The sequence below is a fragment of the Felis catus genome, chromosome D1 (genome assembly GCF_018350175.1).
Source record: "Felis catus isolate Fca126 chromosome D1, F.catus_Fca126_mat1.0, whole genome shotgun sequence".
Lineage (NCBI taxonomy): Eukaryota > Metazoa > Chordata > Mammalia > Carnivora > Felidae > Felis > Felis catus.
The window spans coordinates 81297396-81321658 of record NC_058377.1 but is presented as its reverse complement, the minus strand read 5'-3'; the positions used below and the strand labels follow the sequence as shown (position 1 = coordinate 81321658).

General features: G+C 36.2%; 1 protein-coding gene across 3 annotated transcripts in view; it reads right to left on the bottom strand.

Moving 5' to 3' along the window:
* Nucleotides 1-24263, bottom strand: part of ANO3 (anoctamin 3) — a 426276-nt gene that overhangs the window by 105606 nt on the left and 296407 nt on the right. For all 3 annotated transcript variants that reach the window (XM_023239658.2, XM_023239659.2, XM_019812199.3), the window contains 3 exons: nt 14267-14367; nt 5716-5760; nt 565-696 (listed from right to left, as the gene is read on the bottom strand). In XM_023239658.2, the coding sequence (XP_023095426.1) occupies nt 565-696; nt 5716-5760; nt 14267-14367 (278 nt within the window). The remainder of the gene's footprint in view (nt 1-564; nt 697-5715; nt 5761-14266; nt 14368-24263) is intronic.

The following is a 24263-nucleotide window of genomic DNA, read 5'->3' as shown; positions in this document are numbered from 1 at the left end:
TTTATTATGAAAAAACTCAATAAATACTAGTAGAATGAATTTAGGAATAGAGACTTGTTGGGATGTAGACAAAGAATTATGCAACAAGTCCCTAAAAAAATTCTCATTCATCTTAGTTTCATACAATTAGACTCAAGTGGATTAAACTAATAAATACATATTAATTATATGTAATTATATATAATTTATTAATTAGAATAATCCATATTCAATCATGTTATTTAATAGCAATTCTATTCATATTACCATTACTGTTACTTTAACTGGGTATTTACCACCATCATAATTATTTTGAAAGAACTGGGAGCTAGACTGTTGGCCCATGAGTTTACAATTAATTATATTCATTATTTGAATGTCCCTAAATCAGCTGATCAGGAATTAATAATGCTCACTGAGTGCTATTGGTAAATTAAGTATAAAAACGTTTTAATAAAATGATACATTCTCCGACTTATTTGGCACACAATGGAACTGGTCCAGGGTATTTTTACTTTATCAAAAACTCCTAGATACTGAAAGGTATCGAGGCAGGTGGTGGACGAAAAAGAAATGTGAACTTACTGGTGAATCCGTGCACGGCTGAAGGGGCCTGTATAGCAGTCTGATTCCTCCAGGTGTGGAAAAGCTGACTTGTCGAGAACCATTGGGTTTTGGGACATCCATTTTTTTATCCTTCTAAAATAATTTTGCACACTGGAACAAAGTCACATGAACTAGATTAGGTTGCATTCCAGAGTCATGCCTACCTTCCATCACCATTCCGAGGTGGGGGGGGGGAAGGTGGGGGCGAGGAAAGGAGTTCCAAAAAGACAGTCATACCCACACACGTGCATTTCTTTTGTTCTCACACAAAAGACATAAATTTCAAACCAAAGCAAACCTTGCATTTGCTTAAAGTCAGTGTAACTAGGTTATCCTTATGCAAAATATCTTGTGGAAAATATTTAAAAAATCATCATATATAGAGACAGTGGTAGGAAAGAGCATAAACACAATAAAAGTAGCATGACACATCTATCAAAGTTGTGAGTGCATAGATGTATGTATGTATACCTATACATATGTAGCTATCGATTATTCCCTGATTCTTTGAAAAATCTACAGCAATGTGGCCCTACCAAAAAGAAAAAAAAAGAAAGAAATGAGTACAACACACCCAGCAGAGCTGTGAGCCTCTGCCTTGATAGAAACAGTGAAGGCTTTGGAGTCAAGCAAAACAGTTCAAAGGCAGCATGGCGCCACGGGAGCTGTGTGAACTGACAGATGATACTTAACTTCTTGCCTCAGGTTCCTCACTCATCAAAAACATATTGACTTTGCTGGAGACTTGTAAGTTGGTGTCTTCTTAAGCTTGATTATTAACAAGTTGAGGCAAAGAGCCTTTGCAGTACTTTTAAGACTGATGGGCAAACGAATCCTCTGAAGATCTTGGTAAAAAGCTAATTCAGTAGGCCCAGGGTGGGGCTTAAGATCCTGCATTTCTAAGTAGCTCCCAGGGGATGCCCATGCTGCTATCTACTGGCTGCACTTTGAGTGATGGGTTTAGCACAGACACTAAATATATGACATTAAGATACTGTTTCAGGAAATTTTACATCAGGATACTTCTTCATTTGGTCTCAGCTTTCGATTACAGTCATAACCCAGTTCTTATGTATACATACTGACTGGAATCATCTTTACTTTACAAAGAAAAAAAAAGCAAAAGAAAGAGACATTGACTCCAGAGATTGATTCTGAAAACTGAATTCTGAGTGACTATAGTAATTATGTTTACTTAAAAATAGCACAATATTTACACACGACTTACAAGGTTGCATCTTTACCAATGTTGGGGCTCTTCTGCAATAGCAAGAGTCAAAGTAGCAGGAGAGAACAGTTTCCTAGACAAATACAGTGCTTCTTAATATCTGCTTCGTCAGCTCTGCTTACGCTTTAAAAAATTCAGTATAGCAATAATGTGCAGGCAGCTAATAGTGTATCTTAGGAGTTATTTCATTCAAATCTGTTATGGTAAAATTAGTATGAATCATTTGAAATAGCAATCAATTCCTGACCTAAAGTTTCGCATGTGGAGAGTCTGGACCTTTCCTTTGCCAGGTAGGTTATCATACAGATGCCAAGTCATTTTTGGTTTTGGAGGGACCAAAGAATTACTTTCTAGCCTAGAATAATACATGAGCAATATCTGAGGTGTTCCCTTTGCTTCTTCTCATGATAACAAAAGCTTCCGAAATCACAGAATATCTCCATATTTCAGCGACTAGTGCACAGACACTTACAAATCACTGAATGGATTATATAGCAATCACTCCAGCTTTTCAGACTTAGCACAGTGAGGGAAACAATGGGGTAGAAGGTGGAGGATGAGCGTCCCAGGACCTAATTTGTCAGTTACTGAAATTGGCAAATTCAATCTTGGAGTTTCAGGCTCCTCATCTCTAGAGAGAGGAAGTGACTCTATCTGTCCTACCTTGTTAGGTGTCTGGAAGGATCAAATAGAAGGATACATTCTGACTGGACTTAGGAAATGCTGATGAACTACAGATCCTGAGGGCCTACCTCTGACAACATACAAACATATTAGAAGTGGAGGTGAACTTTAAAAACATTTAAAAAATAAAAAGGCTCTCACGCCATCACTGATTTTCAACAAAAATAAACAATATTATAATTAAGACTTTTCATATACACTTCCCACAAGGAAGCAAATGATTCTGATAGTGAAATGTGGTCAGGTCTGGATTTGAATCATGGGATGCAAAATTTGGATTATTACTCAATTTCCTTGATTCTCATTCAATTTTCTCCTATCTTAAAAGGTGGGATATTTTGAGAATTAAATATGTAACACCTGAATCCACCCAGTACTCACTAATGTTTATGATAATAATAAGGAAAGAGAGTATTACTACTCTGTCTATTAGTATCAGTCTCACCAACACATCACCAACATAATCTAATGCTTTATCTACACTCTAGCGAATCTGTGTCACCTTGGCCATCTTACGGACTCAAGACTTCATGGATGGCACATTGTGGAGATGACTCCTAATGGAGCTTTAAGTTCCTTTGCTAACATCAATGGAAAGCAGAGAATTCTTGGAAATTGGTAAGATATCTGGTTAAAGGGCCAAAAGAACCCAGTCAGAGCACAGGCTCTACCCAACCAGCTGTGAAAGCCGGAGAATGAGGCACGGGGTGGTGCAGAGTGGTGATAATGGTCATTTATTTTCCCTGATCTGCGAAACCAGTTACTCTTTGTGCTGCCTCCCTGAAGGGTTATTTTGAAGATGCCTTGGTAACTGAATGTGAAAATGCTTTGTAAACAAATGATAAATAGCAGCAATAATAAAACTACAGCCATTTTCTATCAAACTGCCAGGAGAAATGATGATCTTGAAAAGCTGGATAATTGCCTGTACATTATTCACCACCTAATGTTTACTGGTCAAAATACCCATGCACAAAATATCTTTCCCACTCCAATAAAGGAAAAGCACAAGTGAAATCTAGGTGCACATAACTGATTTTCATTTCTCTCTTTCCAACTGTATACAAATTAGGTTTTAAATTTTTATAACGATGGTTGTCACCACACACACACACACACACACACACACACACACACACACACACAAGAAAGCGAGAAAACACTTAAATTTCTTCTCCAAAGTTAAAGTCTGAAAAATATCAAAATCAGTCATTTCCTTAATTGAAAGTCTACACTCAAGCAAATAACAGGACATTCTCTTGTCATATACATTTATAAATGCCCGTCCTATTTATTTGTACCCTTCCCAGATGCATCCAAAAAGTCAGTAAATACTTATCACTATTTGTAGTAAGTAAATTGTAAATACTAGTAGTAAATACTTACTACTATTTTGTAGTAAGTAAATTGTAAAGAGGTAGGTCATAGTAATGCTTAAAGTAGTTTAAGAATTATTTGGAATAATATAACTGAATTTTCATTTTGTGAAATTAAACAGAAAATAATAATAAATACAAAAGATAATAAAACATATTATGATATTCAGTATGGTGTTTATTTTTCTAGTTTACTTTTAAGTTTGACCAAAACAGAAAAAAAATACTTTTTCCACTATTAAAAATGTTTTCTATAGAGTCTAATATACACGTTTATCACACATTCCAAAAGCAAGTGCGCACTAAAACTAGATTATATAATGTTACATAGAAATTCGTTGCTATTTTAATATACAGGGTTTTATCCTTCTGCAAGTCTCTGAAAGAAAGATGTTTATCAGAAAACTCACTAATTATGTAGTAGCAAAATCTCACTAATTCTATAGAGCACACTGAACTTAACCCAGATGTGTTATCAATACATCCAACATGATGCAGGCTCATGTAGAGAAAACAAAACAAAACAAAAAACCCTCTGCAGTTGTAAATTTGTATTGTTGTGACATTCCAATGACTTTTACTTTATTATAGAAAAATAATTTTGAAAATCTGCTACACAGATGAGGACCAAATATGTCCAAGGGAAATGATAAAAACTCATTCTAAATCTGACCATGTTAACCTGACAAACAGAAAAGTCTGACCTGGCTAAGGAGCATAAATAATAATTTTATTATTTTAAAGAGACTTTTAAGTACTAGTTCCATTAATATTCATTCTAACTTCAAATTTTTCCCCTTATGATTTACTTTTCCTGTCACCTGTTCCTACCACATCTAAATTTAATGCTTAAGAGAGTCCAACATTCCCCTATCCTAAAATTAAACTTTTTCCTATTCTAATGTTCCAAATTATATTCAGACACTTTCTTTGGTAAAGGAATTACATTTATGGAATCCCTTCCTAAAGCATTCTGATATTCACACTATATGATTCTAGTTTTGTGTCATTCTGACTTGTAATATCCTGCAACATTATTCAATAGAGTGTATTCTGTCACATTGACATTCCACTTTCGTTAACGAATTCTTTTGCAAGGAGCAGAAAAACAGCCAAGTGTAAGAAGCCTTTTGTTTCTAGCATCCATTAAATGAAAGCTCATTTTCCTCAGTGAAACAGGGCCAAGGTGATTCAGGTGGGAGAGTTTCTCCTGTCTCAAGGTTGTGGTTTGATTAATTCCTTTGTCATAGCTACTGTTACCACAATATTTAGAGAGAAGTTTTGAGATGATGCTCTTGAAGAAAAGTTTGTTTTGAATGCTAGAATATGAGAGGCAGCTCTGTTGGTGAAATAAGAGTAGGTCTGTGATTCAAAAAGATGCTGTGTGGCCTTGATAAACCACTTTGTCACTCTGGATGCTAGTCTTTCCTTGACCACCTTTGTCAAATAAGAGATTTAAATTGAATTAGCCAGAAGATTTTTGCCCTGTCTGTTCTTCTATTACTCTAGTGGGTCATTGTTTACCCATCAATCCTGGTTTTATTACTATTTTTTACATTAAAATCTCCTAAGAGGCTAACTGGCAATTAAAATCCTCCTGCCACAACATTACATCAAGAGAGGATTCCAGAAATGGCAATGGTAAGTAGAAAAAAAAATAGATTATCTTATTGTAAACATGGTCAAATTTGGTGTAAGTCATTTTGGAAATTGTAGAACAAATCAGAAAAGTTTTTCTTCCTAAAATTTACAACTGCTGATGTGGGTAATTAAATGTCTTCTTTTTATTTCTTTTTCCCAAATGACAGATTGGTTGTAAACAAATTACACATCACCACTAACCTGCCCATTGATTTGCTGCTCCGGTCAGTGTAATAGCATTTTTTCCTGAAAAATAATGGATACAGCTGAAGAGAGTCACGTGAAAAAAGAGAAACCAGTGAGTGACTACATTCAATCACATTGAGTATTTTAACACTCCAACTTCCGCCCGCCTATGAAATACATGAAATAAGCCAATATAATAGAGTCAGAACTCTGAACATGCCTTGTTTTAATTTCAGAATCTAAGTTAATAACCAAAGAATTCTGATACATCAATACATCACTTTTGAATATTTTATTTTTAAGTCCATATTTTGACTCTGTCTTCTGCTACACAATACATAGTAACTGGATCATTGGCTTACATGTTATATGAAGTCTTTCATCCATCCATCCATCCATCCATCCATTTATATTTCTATCCATCTATACATATATGAAATGAATGCTTATTATTTTGCAAGGTGTGTTAAAGTATAACCATTAAAAATTTAGACAAAAAAAGAGGGTATCTACCCTCAAAGAGCTTCCTTTATAGTTGCAAAGACAAGTGATAGCTATGATAAAGTGTGATAAGGCAGGAAAACAGAGAGGGCTATGCATGTACATTGGAACAGATCTCAATTAGTATTTGTAGATGAAGGAGAAAGGAATCAGGCAAACCTTCTTAGAGCATGTGTTTTCTGTGTTGAATCTTGATACATGTGTAAGAGTCATCCTCTGAATAAAATACTTAGGACATGGTATTCTTGACATAATTATAGGAGCAACACCAACTATTGCAAGATTCAGAAAACTGCAACTACTTCAGTAATCTCTGAAGTATAAACTGCAAGTTGAGCATAGTGGTAAAAGGGATGATGAACAGGCACAGATAACAAGGGGTCCTACCACTGATTCTAAGGTTTTGGATGAATTACAAAGGGAAAACATGGAGTATTTTGTTTTAAGTAGGTGTATACCATGTCTGATTTTAAACAAACTAAAAATTCTGGTGACAGGGGTTAATTCAACTCTTAAAAGATTCTTACCACATCCTCATTTTGGAGTGCAGGAATCTCATAGTCTGGGCCTTCTAAAATGACTCTTTATCCCCACCCACCAAAACCCATTTCAGAGGATCAGTAAATTCCTCCCTGTGTGGTATCTAGAAAGCAGGGTTGAGTCAGGACAATCAATATGTGGTCCTAACTGTGTTATTAACTGCTTAGAAAAGTTGAAAACCTTCTATACTACTGCATTTCATTGCAAACACTGGTTATATCGCTAGAAAAGAATTTTTTTCAGTTGTCCCTGCCATACCTCAATACTAAATTCAAATGTGGAATTTCAAGGTTTGCTACCTCCATCTTAAACTCATTTAATTATCTCCCCATTTCATTTTTTCAAATATACAGAAATTTGCGTGCATACATAATTCGATCCCCATTGGAATATAAACCCCTCTTCTTTCTGAACTTCCTGTACACAGATTGGCTTGCATTATTTAGACATCATTATATAACTGATCACTGACTATCTTTTACAGGAGATTGGGCTTCTTGAAGATAGTAGTTTTATTTCATTTCACTTTGTATTCCTGGTGTATACTTGGTACATCATTTGATAAACAGTAAGCGCTCAGATGGCTGATAAGTGTTTAATTCACAGTTGAATTTATTTCCTTCAAGGCCTGAGACCACTTTGCATTTAATAAACATTTGCTAAATGAGGTATTATATATATATTTTAAAAGCTAAAAATGTAGAAATTAGTTTAAAATAATTTTCAGCACAAAAAAATCTAGGACTGTTATTTAGAGGAGATAAAAATTATAATTATTGACCATAGGTATGGTGAGGTATATTAGAAAAGCAAGGGAGGGATGTTTGGATTCAACACGATTCTACATTTATCTTTATTGCTCTAGTTTGAAATTTTTCATAAACATTTTTTTGAAATGTTTTGGGAACAATAAGGAAAAATGAAGGAATGAAGTTATAAAAAGTGAATATACATACTTTTTAGACCATTAATATTATGAAAGCAAATAAAAATGAAGAGACTCACTTTTCCCAAATAAATAACACTCTAATCCCCAGTCAAATTTAGGGTAAACTATGTGGGACAATTATTGCTGTTGTGTCCTCTTACTTGAGGATTGGATATTGCTTATCTGTTTGGCTATATTAAAGGATGGGATTTCCTTCTGTCTTTACAATCTGTTGGAGAATTGCCTGTGATGCACATCACATTCTGATTTAATGCTTATTCATTAATACAAGTGTTTTCCTTCTCGTCTACCTTTGTGAAGTTTTCTGGGTTGGTGACGTTTTGTTTTTCTCCCAACAATACACAAGTGTATTTTTAATCCTTGAAATCCATAATAACTTGCAATTTTCCTTAATTCTTCCTCACAAATGAACCTGCAGGACCATATCATTTTCTACCCATAATCCTCCACCTTGTTTATTTATCCTCCACCTTTATTAATTACATATTATTCATAGATAGAGCTTTCTTTATTTTTCCCTGAATTTTTCATTTGAAAGATTCTACTATTTTATGCCTTGCATCAGGACAGCATCGATCTACCTATCTACCTACCCACCTATTTACAACTGCCACTCAAAACTATAAGTAAATTGTTATGTGAACCACTGTTTCCAACCAGTGTTTCACACAGCCATGGGGCTGAGGGAGATGGGCAGTCACATGGGTGGAACCCTACGTCCCCTGCTCCTTGTCAAACAGAACTACTTCACTCTTTAATTGTTGTGAATGTTTATTTATATTTGGGAGAGAGAGAGGTACAGTGTGGAGTGAAGAAGGGTCAGAGAGAGAGAGAAAGAGAGAGAGAATCCGAAGCAGGCTCCAGGCTCCCAACTGTCAGCACAGAGCCCTATGCAGGGATTGAACTTGGAAACTGTGAGATCATGACCTAAGCTGAAGTCAAACACTTAACTGACTGAGCCCCCCAGGCACCCCAGAACTATTTCACTCTTAATTATTTCATATATTGGGCTGTCTGAATGTTCCTATGTTATTTTATTTTTGAGTGAAGGATCCTTTGCATATAAAAGTGATCTAAGTTTAATCCCAATTATGATAAAAATATTATTCTTAATGTTTTAAAAACATCTCCCTCCCTCAAATCTACTGTGTTTAAAATATTTGTGGGAGAAGCTTAAGAATCCCATCAGGGAACTCAAACACAGAGCTAGGAGATGGCTGAGTTGGCTTACAATACGTTTGACTCTTTTCATACGAAAGTTAAGAATGAATAAGCATCATCTTTGAACCACAAGAAAAATAATGAAAGCAGGACATGATATTTCTGGAATGTGGAAAACACAGACTAAGTCCTTGCTGATAGGACAAAAATAAGAAAATTTGAACTATTTTTATCCTCTGAATTTTTCTTGGGTAGTTTTGAAACATCAAGTCCTTGCTGATAGGTCAAAAATAAGAAAATTTGAACTATTTTTATCCTCTGAATTTTTCTTGGGTAGTTTTGAAACATCAAGGCCATATTTACTTTGGAATAGTAATCAGAAAAAGAAATAGCTAGAAAATTTAGGTATATAAAATTCTACACATATATTTAAGCAGAGAATTTAGATAAAATGCTCAAATTTCATGTTCATACAAAAAGCAGAAAACTTTTGCAGACCGGATTATAACTCTAATAATTTATTCTGAATAAATTTGCAATTTTTCTTTGTGAAATATAACATGTAGGTTTCAACACTGAATAAATATGCAGGACAGCCAAACATGGGTAAATTTTTTTATGCATAAATTTTTTAAAAACCCTTGCCCTAAAAAGAGATATGGGTTTTTCCTGTTTAAGTTCTTTGTTATTCTTGCATATTTTGATTTTAAGTCAGTATATATGTTCTTAAATGTGGTTACAGTTGACAAGTGGAAACTGAATTAGCCGTTATAAAGACACTTTGCCATTTAGCTTATGCTTGTGTAGCATTCTCTTTCTACGAGGTGACGGCTATGCCAATTTTCATGTGCACCTTAAAAATAAATGAGAAGTTACTAAGGAGTTAATGTTACATCCATTATTTAAACTGCTCTGGAAAGCGTTTCAAGAAAACTCTGTGTTCCAGGATTTGTCAAACTGTTTTCCCAAGAACACCATGATATGAAGATAAAAAAATCCCATCATCAAATGGAAAGGGTGCTTTGTATAACTAACTTTTAAAAATGGTAAGATTTATTAAAATATTAAAATTGCCAAGACAATATTTCTTTACCATCTGCATCAGAATCATGTGGGATGCTTGTTAACAATGTATATACCTGCTCTTCCAGAATTAATATTCCATGACGTCTGGGGGGAGAGTTCCTGGAGACTTGATTTTTACTGTTTCCCAGGTGATTATAACATACTTTAAAGGCAGAATGAGAATCTACAATAAATAAACTTACTGTTTAACTCAAAAGTTCATAAATAAATTTGCTTACAGGATAGTTTTTTCTTAAGAACCTGTGAAACTAGTATTCCTTTGATACATTTTGGAAATATTGCATATTTTCTAATATTTATGTTATTAAATCATGAGAGTACCAATGGTATTTTCCAAAAGTTTTAGTATGTAGCCATTGTAAACATTATTTTATTTTATTTTATTATTTTTTTAGTGTTTATTTATTGAGAGACGGAGAATGCAAGTGGGGGAGGGGCAGAGAGAGAAGGAAAAACGAAGCCCAAGCAGGCTCCTTGTTGCCAGCACAGAGCCCGAAGTGGGCTTCAATCTCTCAAACCATGAGATCATGACCTCAGCCGAAATCAAAAGTGGGACACTTAACCCACTGAACCACCCAGGCACCCCATGTGAACATTATTTTTAAAAACATGTTATAAAGAAGAAATTTCAGCCACAACATCAAAAAGAAGAAATAGTAAGGGCCTACATTTCAAGGGTTTTCATATTTCTTTCTTTGGATCTATCAGAACTCTTCTTTCAAATGCAGTCTTACCAGGAAATTAAAAAAAATGAATATCACTTAAAAAAAGAAAACAATATCTATCTGAACAGAATATTTTCTCCAAAAGTCACCCTGGGTCAGGACACCTGGAGACCTTAGCTCTACGTCATACCAACCGAGGACACCCACAATCTGACAAGGTAACCGTTATTTCAATGAACTTCTAAGAAAAAGAAAACAAAGGAATTAAATTCTACGGACTGAGCCAGCCAGACACCCACTTGGTGAGATGTTTACACACAATGTTTACTGATTCTGAACTGAACCCGAGTGCTGAAACCCACGGAAACGGGGCACTTTGTGATAGACTTCAAAGGTTTCCTCCTTTTAGATCTGAGAGGAAATTGATTTGTACATGAATTTAATTACAACTCTTTTTTGAAACAATGGTGAGATCACAGGACTAGGGAAGAATGAAGGCACCTGATTAGTTAAGATGAATTTGGAAACTTTTTAGCAATTTCATCATGATATCAGACACTAGGTCATTGTCTTGAGTGTTGTACTTTGTGCGTGTGTGTGCGCGAGCGCGTTTATTTTTGAGAGGCAGAGCATGAGTGGAGGAACGGCAGAGAGAGGAGGACAGAGGATCCAAAACAGGCTCTGCTCTGACAGCAGCAAGCCCGATGTGGGGCTCGAACTCATGAAATGTGAGATCATGCCGTGAGCCGAAGTCAGACACTCAACAGGCTGAGCCACCCAGGATCCCCCCCAGTGTCCTACTTCTTTTGCATCCTGTGTTTATATCATGCAGTCAAGTTAGAATTTGTTAAAAATCGGTAATTTTGCAATTATATAAACAAATAAATGGTACCCACAATCCCCCATTAGGAGCAGTCATTTTTAGCATATTATAGTTTCTTCCTATTTTATGTCTATGCATTTTACATTGTTGAAATTACACTAAGTAATTACATATCATAATATATATATATAATTTAAATTTTATTATTTACTATTTCTTTATAGTCATTAAGAAATTGTATACCCATTCATTTTATAAATGAATTATATTCCAGTCCAAGAGTATACTGAAATCCTCTATTGAAATATACTGAAATCCTCTACTGTTGAACATAGAAGATATTCCCATTTTCCACAATTGTTAAGTGATACTTCAAGGAATGTCTTCACACATTTTTCAATTATCTTAAGATAAGAAGTGGAAGGTGTAAAAGTTTTATATGAGTTTCAAAGCTCATAGAAAATATTTTCAAGGGGCGCCTGGGTGGCTCAGTCGGTTAAGCGTCCGACTTCGGCTCAGGTCACGATCTCGCGGTCCGTGAGTTCGAGCCCCGCGTCGGGCTCTGGGCTGATGGCTCAGAGCCTGGAGCCTGCTTCCGATTCTGTGTCTCCCTCTCTCTCTGCCCCTCCCCCGTTCATGCTCTGTCTCTCTCTGTCTCAAAAATAAATAAAAAATGTTAAAATTAAAAAAAAAAGAAAACATTTTCAAGTTGAGTTTCAGAATAGTTTATGAAATTTGACTTCCATCATAAATAAACAAAGGTGATCAATTAACATATCTGTGCAATGTTTGAACAGAACTATTTGTAAAATCCTTCTTTAATTTCATAGGTTAAAATTTATTTCATTGTTTTAATTCTGCATGATTATATGTCGTGTGAATATGTTCAAACCAAGTAAGAAGAAATAAAATAGGGCAAATAGCAAATATTCTCCCATTATCACCTTTAACATATCTCAGGCAAGTATTTCAAGATTTTTTAGAAGATGACACAGTGTCAAAGGGGTAAAATTCCTCAGAAGTTAAGAAATGTAGAATACTACAAGTATATACTTGTCAAGCTATACTCTCAAAATTAGTTCAATAAACTGACTTGAATTGAAAGCAGCCCCTTGTAGACCTCAAACTATCTAATCATAACACAAGTAACATCTCATAGACCCTTATTTGCTTCTAGGAACCAAGATTCATAGAAATGTACAGACTTCAGGTTCTCTTAGGTATATCTTATCACTTATATACATGCTGAAGAATTAGAAAGACTTTTCTTTATTGTCTTATGATTTTTATTGTTAATATTACTATTCCTTGCCAGGGCACCTGGGTGGCTCAGTCGGTTGAGCGTCCGTCAGCTCAGGCCATGATCTCACAGTTCATGAGTTTGAGCCCTGCGTCAGGCTCTGTGATGACAGCTCAGAACCTGGAGCCTACTTTGGATTCTGTGTCTCCCTCTCTCTCTGCCCTTCCCCTGCTCATGCTCTGTCTCTCTCTGTCTCAAAAATAAATAAAAACATTAAAAAAAATTAGCTATTCCTTGCCAAGCTTTTTGAGGTATTATTTGCTTATCTCTTAAATATCATATTAAAGAGAACTATTAAACTCTTAGCCAAGTTTGAATATGAGCCAATCTAGGTATCCAATTCTAACAGTGGCAGTAAGATTCTTCAGTAGTTGCCAATGCTTAATTTCTGTTTTGTGGACAATGACTGTGTCTGCATCTTTCAAAGCCTGAGGTGTTTCAAATGACTAAAAAGATAGGATCACAGGGGTGCCTGGGTGGCCTAGTCTGTTAAGCATCCGACTTCGGTCATGATCTCACCATTTGTGGGTTTCAGCCCTGCATCAGGCACTGTGCTCCAGATTCTGTGTCTCCCTCTCTCTCTGCCCCTCCCCTGCTCACACTCTGTGTCTTACTCTCTCAGAAATAAATAAACATTAAAAAGAAACTTTAAAAAGATGGAATCACTATCTCATATTTTATCTTGAATAACACAGAAGCTTGTCATAAGACTTGAGGAGGTCAGCACTCTTACCAGAACTGGCGTCTTCCATGCTACCAGGTCTGACACATTTCTCTATATTTTTGCATTGTGCTCTTACTGTTCATTTATATTCATTATTTAGAGGCTCTTTTACTGATATCTGGTTACTCTTTCTAAACCCTCTTATCAGTGATGAAGCACATTGAGTTCCAAATAAGCATAAATGTTTGTATCTTTGCACACAGTAGGAACACTGTTGAATTTTACTTTGAGAAATTATGAAGGAAGTGGTTCGTTCTACATATAACAGATTTCCTTATACACAATATAAGGAAACTCATGTCTATTCAATCTTTGTTTGCCTATAGGAAGAATGGAAAAGTCATTGAATGGAGTAGGCTTCTCATCTCCCTTTGTACTCTGGTACTGAGGACAGAGCTGAAAAGCCACCTGGTTGAATTGCAACTGAAGAATGATTCTTGGTAACTGTTACACCACAAAAAACACTGCATTTGTTTACAAATGGATGCTACATCCTTATGCTTCCTGCCTTCCACAAAAACAGTAAGAGTTTTATCAACCCATATGAAATAGGAAATGAGATTAATCTTGGGATCAACTTTTTCCCTCCCTCTAGGTAAGTCCACCGAGAAATGATACGAAGCATCCAAGGGACCATAAAGTTTACCACATTTGGCAAGCATCTTAAAAGAAAAAAACAGCGCCCAACCTATTATAAAATTTGGGAGAAAAAGCATTTCCTCTATAGAAAGAGTTACATGTACTGCTCTAAAGTTTTGCACAAAACAGACTCATCTTAATATGTACTGAGATAGAATGAAGTAAAATTCGGAAGTACCTGAAGGGCATCCTGATATTCAGCCTCTCTGCATACTTGCACAGCGTGTCCCATGGAATATGAATTTTAATAAACATGATATCAGGGTTTGCAACAGCTGGCTGCAAAGGATAGAAAGACAGGCACCATTATTTAGAATCAGAGCTGATGATACCATGCCACAATTTGATTTGAAAGGAAGAAACACCATCACCTTGTCTCCACATAAACCGTTGTCACTGATTTAAAGGGGATTTATATGAATAACAATTCTCAATACAGCAACACCTTCATAAATGCCATTGCATGCATACAAGAAATAGTCACCTATGTGAGTTAGTGCATTTTCTTATATTGACTGTTACCAAGATCCAGAATACCCAATCAGAAAAATCTTGAGCCAGTCAGGGATACGAAGGTAGTCTTATTGCAAACTTTATCATGATCCTACTCAGAGGGAATAAAAACCACTGACAGTTGCCACCAGTCATTCATTAATTCATTCACTTATTCTTCTGGCATATTTTATTGAGTCGCTAAATCCTGGGAAAAATGGAATATAAATCATGCAAGTCCATGACCTTAGAGAGCTGTCAAATTTGCACACTTACTTTAACCTTTTAATCCATAGAAATTTGGGTGCCTTTGATTCAGACATAAGTTTCTTTTTTATATTTTTTAAATGTTTATTTATTTATTTTGAGAGACACAGAGAGAGAGAGAGAGAGAGAGAGAGAAAAGGGCAGGGAGAGAGGAGAGAGTGAGAGAATCCCAAGAAGGCTCCACATTGTCAGTGCAGAGTCTGACACGGGGCTTGAACTCATGAACTGTGAGATTATGACCTGAGCTGAAATAAAGAGTCAGATGCTCAACCGACAGAGCCACCCAGGTGCCTCCAGACAAATTTTTTTTAATGTTTATTTATTTTTGAGAGAGAGAGCATGAGTGGGCAGGAGGCAGGGAGAGAGGGAAACAGAATCTGAAGTAGGTTCCAGGATCTGAGCTAAGACCTGAGCAGAAACCAAGAGTCCAAGGCTTAACTGACTGAACCCCAAGCGCCCCTGGTTAATGTTGTTTATTTAAATTTCATCTAGATGGGGCACCTGAGTGGCTCAGTCAGTTAAGCATCAGACTTGGGCTCAGATTACAGTTCCTGAGTTCAAGCCCCAGGTTGGGCTCTGTGCTGACAGCTCAGAGCCTGGAGCCTGCTTTGGATTCTGTGTCTCCCTCTCTGCCCCTCTCCCACTCACTCTTTGTCTCTCAAAAATAAATAAACGTTAAAATTTTTTTTTAAATAAATGAGAGTAAATAAATTTTATCTAGATGGAACTTCTCAAGAAACATAACAATCTTAATATCTCAAAAGCATAGAAGAAATTTATCAGTTTAATTTAAAATCATATATATTTTATAATTAAACTAATGTTTCATATCCATACATTCATGAAGCCCTATGTTTTAGATGTGGCTAATTTCACAAGTTTGCCCAAACAATATTTCAAATGAGTATTGCCAGTATTAATACAAATAATAATACAAAAAGTATTATTAGAGAGCCATGGGATAATCATCAGACTAATACTCATATGTAGGGCATCATTGCCATTGGGCAGACACTTTTACACACTAGCATTTGCCGAAGTTTATTATTCTATGGAGTACTATAAAAAAAGAGGCAGGGTATTTCATGGCCACAAAAATTTTGAGTTTCTCCCTGGAGGACTTTTGACAAACTTTAATATGCATATACTTGCTAAAAATATCCAAGATGGTGAAAAGTAAACTAAATTTCCAAAATTTTGGAACATGGATTATTTTTTCCCTGATAGCTTATTGAAGTATTTCTATTTTGTTTGCAAATCATCAAGGGAAAAATAGTAAAAGATGCTTGCCCTTAAGTACAGTTTCCAAAGGCTTTTCTTACTTCAAATATGTTTGTTTTAAATATTAGGTAAAGAATGATGGGAATAAAATGGACAATGACAGAAGGAAACATAGTATGTGTCAAATATCAACAGGTCTTTGAATTCAGACCAAGGTCATACACATTAGCTCTGCTTGAGAAAATAATGTGTAGAATTTTTTTAAATGAGTATTAATTTGGGGCACCTGGGTGGGTCAGTCAGTTAAGCCTGTGTGTTAGGCTCAGGTCATGATCTCACGGTTCTTGAGTTTGCACCCCGCATCAGATGCTGTGCTAACAGCCTGGAGTCTGGAGCCTTCTTCAGATTTTGTGTCTCCCTCTCTCTCTGCCCCTCCCCTGTTTGTGCTGTGTCTCTCTCTCAAAAATAAATAAACATAACATTTTTTTAAAGTGAGCATTAATTTATTCAAACAACTATTTGTTTAAAATATGTATTTTTTTTTTTTTTTTACCCAGCTAGAAAGAGAAAGGAGAACAATTATGATGTTATCTCTAGGTTCTTTTTAGTGACTATTCCAGACTTGGTTGAAAGGTTTCTGGGCAGAAGTGATAGAATCAAGAAACTCTAAGACAGAAAAAGCATAGGCATTTAAATGACTCTTTCATTGAGGCACGTGAAGAAAGAATTTCATGTTTTATTGTAGTTTTTCCTGCTTAAGCCATACAAAAGTTCTTATATTCAAAACATTCTTCTTTTAAAATTACGGTGTTGGCCACTGGTGTTATATCAACTTGCCTTTCACTTACCAAGCACAATTTAAATTTCTTCAATCCTAATTGCCTACTTAGAAGAAATTACATGGTATGGTAGACAGAACATAGTGTTTGGAATCACAGACTTAAGTACAAATTCCACCTTTACCATTTACTTCACTTTGTGAGCTTGAGAAAATTACCTAACCTCTATGATTCTATTTTCTCTCCTGACAAAGGGAGACGATGATCTTGACTCACAGAGCTGGTGTGAGTGTTATGAAAGACCAGACATAGAAAGTACCCAAGTATAACAGGTTATCTGTTCGTTTCCTGTCGAGGTCAGGCTTCTTATAGCAGACCCTAACCAAACTAATGGATAATTTCAAAACTTCACTAGAATCTTTGTCCAGCACTCTCTTTTTCTTTTTTTCTTATAAAACACTATCAGATTCATCTTTACCCTTTGGTTTTGTAAGCCTTCAATAACAGGACTTTCAATTATACAAGTACAAAACCAGTAACCTGTAATTTGGGGAAAACTCTAAAGCAGAGTGACTTGGATCAAGTTATTGAAGAATTAAATATTTTTCGGATAATATAAACTGGCTATAAATTGTAATAAAACTGTATTTCTGTAGACTATAATCTCTTTGGAAGACATCTCTTCCTTTATATATATTTAAATTGTCCTACACCTGTATGTTACTGCTTTTTCCTTGGGAGAAGTGGGTTGTTTTTCAACATTTTCCTCAGAATCTGGAAGTGAGGCCTCCATGAAAATGAATGAGTCAGAAAAAAACCAATCTATACAAGACTGACACATTCTACATGTAGAATGGTTTAAGACTGAATAAAGAAGCCTGTGAGAAATGCACTGCTATTTGATCATTGCATTCCCTCCGGTGTTTCCATGTGAATTTGAAAGCAGGGGTCTCTATTGTTGAACAGACAGCTCCTGGGACCAAAAAAAAAAAAGTTTTTCAGGAGCTAGTGTTTATTCTGGTACAAATGGAGATCTCATTCTCCCTCAGAGCATCATGGTCCCTGAAGCCTAGGTATGTTGGTTGCCAGAATAGAGTCACAGCATGAAGAACGTGTGAGTGACATATGTGTTGGGAGAGGTCTTAGAAGGTTTAACCTCCACAGCAGGAGAGCTTGGGTTTCTTCATACTACCAGATGGTTCCTGATCTGTTTTACCTTACAGAATATACAGCCAGAGTCTGATCACTCTCCACTTCTCCATAGCACCCACCCTGGTCTATGCCATCATCATATCTGGCCTGGACTCCTGCAGTGCTGTCCAACAGAGCCTTTGCTCACACATTCTTGCCCCCAATAATCTACTCGTAGCACAATGGCCGGAGTGCTCTGTAAAATGTAACTCAGATCATGTAACTATTTCATTCAGAGTGAAAGCCAAAGTGTTGTCAGTGACCTACACAGCCCTTTAGAGTCGCACACTCAGTATCTTGCTCACCACCCTCTCCTACTACTTTCCCCCTCACTAATTCTACTGCTCTCATTTGGTCACTCGCTATGACTTGCCTGTCCTTGCCTCATCCTTCTTACCTTGTCTAATCTCTTCCCTACAGTATTTATTATCTCCTAATAGCGAGTCTTTTTTTAATGTAAGTGCCATATAAGAAGGGATATTCGTTTTATTTATTTATGTATCCCAAGCATCTAGTTCTATGCTGGGCACACAGTAGTCACTCACTAAGCATTTGTTGAATGGATGAATGAGTGAGTTAACTTATTTTGAGTGCACCTTCTATGTAACTTGTACCTAACCCAGAGATGATGGAAACAGAGTGCAAATAAGCCAGAATTATTCTGAAAGCGGTGCTATGTCAAAATTCAAATTAGCATCATGAAGAGCTGGCATAGCACTGATTATTAATTCATTCCTGTCAACCTTTAAGATGTGAAAAAGCCTAATACACTTAAATAAAGGAGATGCTTTAGAGGGATGTTTCTGCATTAACTCTACCATCAATGAGGGAAATGTCAAGCTAAGTGCACATACAGCTAGAACATTTCTAATTTTGTATGTATTAACTTTAAATATATATAGATCTTTCTCAAGCAGCGTGAACTGTCTTCTTTTATAACTTCCTCAAATTAATTTCTCTTTTGTTATACCTCTACTTAAAACAAAATAAAAGTAGTTCATTTTCTTGCAGCTACTGAGCAGGGGGTTGGTGAAGGGATGGTGTTGCCAGGGAGAAGGATTACTTTCTCCCTTGGAGTCCAAAGCTCCCAATCTGGCACTATTCTGTTTCTCTCTGATGAAGGCAGGCTTTTCGGAGGGAATAACACACCCACCACCTTCACACTTCACATTATTATTTAATTATTTCATCCAGACTTTCCAAGAGGTGGAATAGTCACTCTTCAGAGAAGAGGAAATTTAAACATTGAGTTTTTACAAAGTCACTCTCTGCGAGTTGGTGGCACAGAGCTGAAAGAAAACAGAATGTGGTAGCTCATGCGAGTAAGTCTAAGAAGACGATGAATTGCTCGTATGATCTGGAAATGTACTTGGGACACAAATACAAACCATACACCTATGCATTCATATGGCCTTTGAATATGAATCATTGTCTACTAACGATGGGCTTGTCTAGAAATTGTCCTTATCAACATGTAATATAATGAGGACTTGAAACCTATTCTCTGCCAGACTCAGTGCTTAGCTCTGGTGAATGCAAATTTTAAAAATGGGGACTTGTGAGGTGCCTTGGTGGCTCAGTCAGATAAGCGTCTGACTTCGGCTCAGGTCATGATCTCACAGTCCGTGAGTTCGAGCGCCGTGTCGAGCCCCGTGTTAGGCTCTGTGCTGACAGCTCAGAGCCTGGAGCCTGCTTCTGATTCTGTGTCTCCTTCTCTCTCTGCCCCTCCCCCACTCACATTCTGTCTCTCTTTCTCTCTCAAAAGTAAACATTAAAAAATTTTTAAAAATATTCCTACTTTTCAGTAACAAGTCTGATACTTGCTGACAGGCTCACAGTTTCATTTCTCCTGTCTTCGTGTTGTAAGCCCTTTGTTTTCCTCCCCCTCCTGCTCTCCTTCCTGCCTCCACCTTTCTTCCCCGGATCCTCCCATCATCATTTAAGCATCTCATATAAGAAAAAAGGAAGAGAGAAGTGAAACCTCATGAGAGCTCTTTCCCCTCTGTGGACGCTGCTCTTCATCCTCCCATCACAGAGCAAGGTGATGACATTTGCTGCTGCCTGTTTTCCTGCTGCCTCATCACTCTTCAACTCACATTGTCCCTTTTGCTTTGCGTGTCATCTCTCCAGAGAGGTGATTCTCATTGCTTTCACGGAAGTTCTCCACAACTTCCAATGGAATCAGCCTCTTTCTTGTCTTCCTGGGCTCCTTGGCAGTATTTTACCCCTGCTAGCCACTTCTCCCTGTGACTCCCCATCATCTCTGCCTCTTCCACCTCCCTCCAACTCCTGCAAGTGTCTCTTCTTCCCTCCTACCTTTTACAGGCTCACTCCTACACTCCTTTTTTTCCTCATTCTCTCTAGTGGTTTCATCCTCATACATGGCTTATATTACCATTTGCACTCTAAAGACTAAAGCATTTACCTTCGGTTCAGACTCCTCATTGGGCCCTAGTACAGATTTCAAACATTTTCTACTTGTATTTGTCAAGGGTCCCTCAATTACTATCTTATGATCTTTACTCCCATAACCCTATCCCACTTTCTCCCCAAATTAGCTCTCTTCTGGTCAACAGTAGAATCATACTGGCTATTCCTTCTGCAGATAGCATTCTGCCTCCTTATCTTCCCATGATGGACTCCTTTTCATTTAGAGCACTTTCTTTCAAATCTCCCATGCTAAAATAACTACCTAGCCACAGTCCCTATATAAATTATTCTGGTTTTTTATTTTGAAAACAATTTTTAATTTTTATTTTTGAGAAAGACAGAGGGGAAAAGAGACAGCAGTGGAGGGGCAAAGAGAGAGAGTGGTAGAGAGAGAGAGAATCCCAAGCACACTCCACACTGTCAGTGCAGAGTCTGACGTGGGGCTTGAACCCATGAACCATGAGATCATGACCTGAGCCGAAGTCGGACACTTAAATAGCTGAGCCACCCAGGCACCCCTAAATTATTGTTTTAATAATAGCCATTTTTCTTGTATGTTTATGGTTTCTCTGCTCCCATGAGAATATTGCCCATTTTTATCTTTGTTCTCATTTATCCCCAGAATGTGGCATATAATAGTTACTTCATTAATGTTCCTTGAATGAATAAAGAAATTGCTCAAGCCACAGTCCCAAGTCATCCTTCAGATCTGCTTCACTTTTCCTATCATAACCAAAACGCTGAGTATCTACGTTTTAAGTTCGGTATTTAACAAATCTACTTCTTTCTCTCCTTCTCTAATGCCAGCCATGATGTCTACATCCAGTCATGCTCTTCAAATCTATGGTCTTCTCAGCAATCCCAGGTATGTTCTTAGAAAACAAATATGGTCATGATCCTGCCCTGCTTAAAATTATTCAGTGGTTTCTCATTTTTCTTAAGAAAATCATCAAAAGTCTACTACTAGAAGTAATTATTTAACCCTCACCATTCTTTCCAAGTTCACCTACTCCCCTTTCATTCTGGTATTGAAAAATGCCAGTATCCTTCTTCCCATTACATGATATTCAATTGATCCTTGTTATGATGGGGTTTGCCATTAATAGATTAAGAGATCCTTAGGTGATTATAATATGCAGTCACTGCTTAAAATCACATCTAGCCCTCTTATTCAACATATTTTAGGTACTATTCATCTTCAAACCTCAATTCAAAGTTTATTTCTTTAATTTCACTTCTGGTCTTCCCTCATCCTCCAGATGAGATCACTGCCCTTGATATAAATCATTGCAACATCGTTTACTTGTCTTTTAGGTCACTTATCACAGTTTGAAATTATGAAAAGTATCCTCTTAAGGAAGAATTTTAGACATTGTATCCATAAGTAGATATTGCAAGTCATCTTTCAATAATAACAGCTTTATTATGCAAATCCATTTATGGTAGTATCCTTAGCTATGCAAATACTGGTCAAGTGGAAAGAGTGTAACAAGATTTTCTTTTCTTTTCTTTTTTTTTTTTAATTTACAGCATTTTCCCTTGCTTGGGTAGGCAGAGTTACTTTGAGAGTATTGAATTAGATTTCATAGTGTTTTTAGGCCCTTTTTGGAAGGAAGACATTCTGTTTCAAAACAATTAACCTCTATTCTGGAGAACTAGGGTAGCCTTAACACTTTCCATTGTCAGCAAAAAAAAAGTCATTTACCTTAGTGGAGAGGTAAGTGGGAAGAAAAAGGAAGCAGAGACTGGTAATTTGTGCTCAACACAATGGCTATAGTTTGTGGAGATGGTTAATTTCAATGAAATGTGCAGATGAGAATGAATATACTTCCTGATCATCTGTCATGATACTTTATTGAATCATGGGAACTAAATCCCAAACCTATAAATATGAACTAAAGAGCTGCAATTGTGGAACCCAGAATAAAAAAAAAATTAAAAAATCAGCCCAGCAATAACAGTACACATAGAAACACTGTCTTGCTGAGAGCCAATCTAGATCAAACAAAAATAAAAACAAAAAATTTAAAAATTAAAAAAAAATCTCTTGGCAGCGACTAGAGTTAGAACTCAAGGGTGAATGGACTGCCCTTTAAAAGCAGAACAGGACTCCATTTGGATGAATAACATCCTGTATTATTGCTAAGAAAACGGTGGAGAAACAAGGGAGAGGAAGACTTAGAAGAGAATCTGGACTTATTGCCAAGAAAACTAGCTGGAGACTGAGCCAAGTCATACCTCTTTCATAATTACACAATTGTCACGACAGACTCACATGTAGACTGAAAGTTCAGTGAAGGCAGGGACAAGGTCTACTTTACTCATTGGATCCCTAGTAGCTTGCATAGTACCTGTCACAATGATTTGTTGAATTGATCAATAATTGGAGATATGTGAGCAAAGTAACTATCAATATTATAATAGAATGTATGTATAAATTGCTCTTGGTATAGATGAGGAAATGATTGTTTGTATGGAGGAGAAATCACAGGAGAATAAAATCTTATTACAAGACTGAGTTCATAAGACTTTGGTAATAAGTACTTATTGATTGAATCAGTCCACTGATATGGATATTCTGGGTTAAAATTCCCAGAAGAGACATAAAAAGGGAAACAGAACTAAAGGAATCAATAGAAATTGAGACCAGAAGTCAACTTGCCCAATTTTGTAACACTAGGCAGCGTGTGAATAAATCCTTACCTTGTAGAGTCAAGGCACTGTTATTTTATATATATTAAAAATTGCTAATAAACATATCAGTTCTCTAGATCCATCTCAAGTTATAGTTCAGTATTTCTTAATGTGTTTCTTAGAAGGCTAATCACAGAAGTAGTCCTGTGGAAAAAAAGAGCGGGGGCTCCAATATCACGTCTAAGTAACAGTGAGCATTCTATTCCATTGATAACACTTATTAGCAAATTATCTAGATATTTAACCAAAGAAATCATGAAAATTTTTTCACCTTGTCCATCTAATTTTCTAGAAAAGTAGTTAAATCCCACTTGTGGTAAATTAGGAGTCCCTCAAATATGTAATTTAAAGTTTTTCTTGGGGCGCCTGGGTGGCTCAGTTGGTTAAGCGTCCGACTTTAGCTCAGGTCATGATCTCACAGTTTGAGCCTTGTGTCAGGCCCGGTGCTGACATCTAGGAGCCTGGGGTCTGCTTCAGATTCTTTTGTCTCAGTCTCTCTCTGCCCCTCCCCTACTAGTGCTCTGTCGCTCTCTCTCTCTCAAAAATAAATAAATGTAAAAAAAATTAAAAAAAAGTTTTTTTTCTCTGAATAGGGAAATGGTTGACTAAATCCCCAAGTTGTAATACTATACACCTAGTAAAAGACATGAGTTGTATCTAAATATAAAGGCAATTTAAGATATTCATAATATATTGTTAAATAACAGAATTGAGTAGTAGAATATAATGCATATCATGACTAAATTTTCTAAAAAATATATGCATATTTGTATATATCTAGAAAATATACTTAGGACACCAAGCAAAATAAAATCAAGACATTAACAAGGCTACTAAAAAATAAGAGAATATGATTTGGGAGATAATAGATGTGAACTTTGGCTTTTTATTTTGCACTTTTTTTACTTTCAGTTTTCACATTAAGATGTTTTCATTCTGTAACATGATAAATATGTATTTAATATGTGTTTTTAAGACCTTAGAAGTTTAACTAAAATAGCAAGAGGTTTTTTTTTTTGATAATAGGAGTATGAAAAATAGGCTTTTACCTCCTTTCTATTTTCCATTTTTTTCTAGTAAGCATTAGTAGTTTTATTGTTT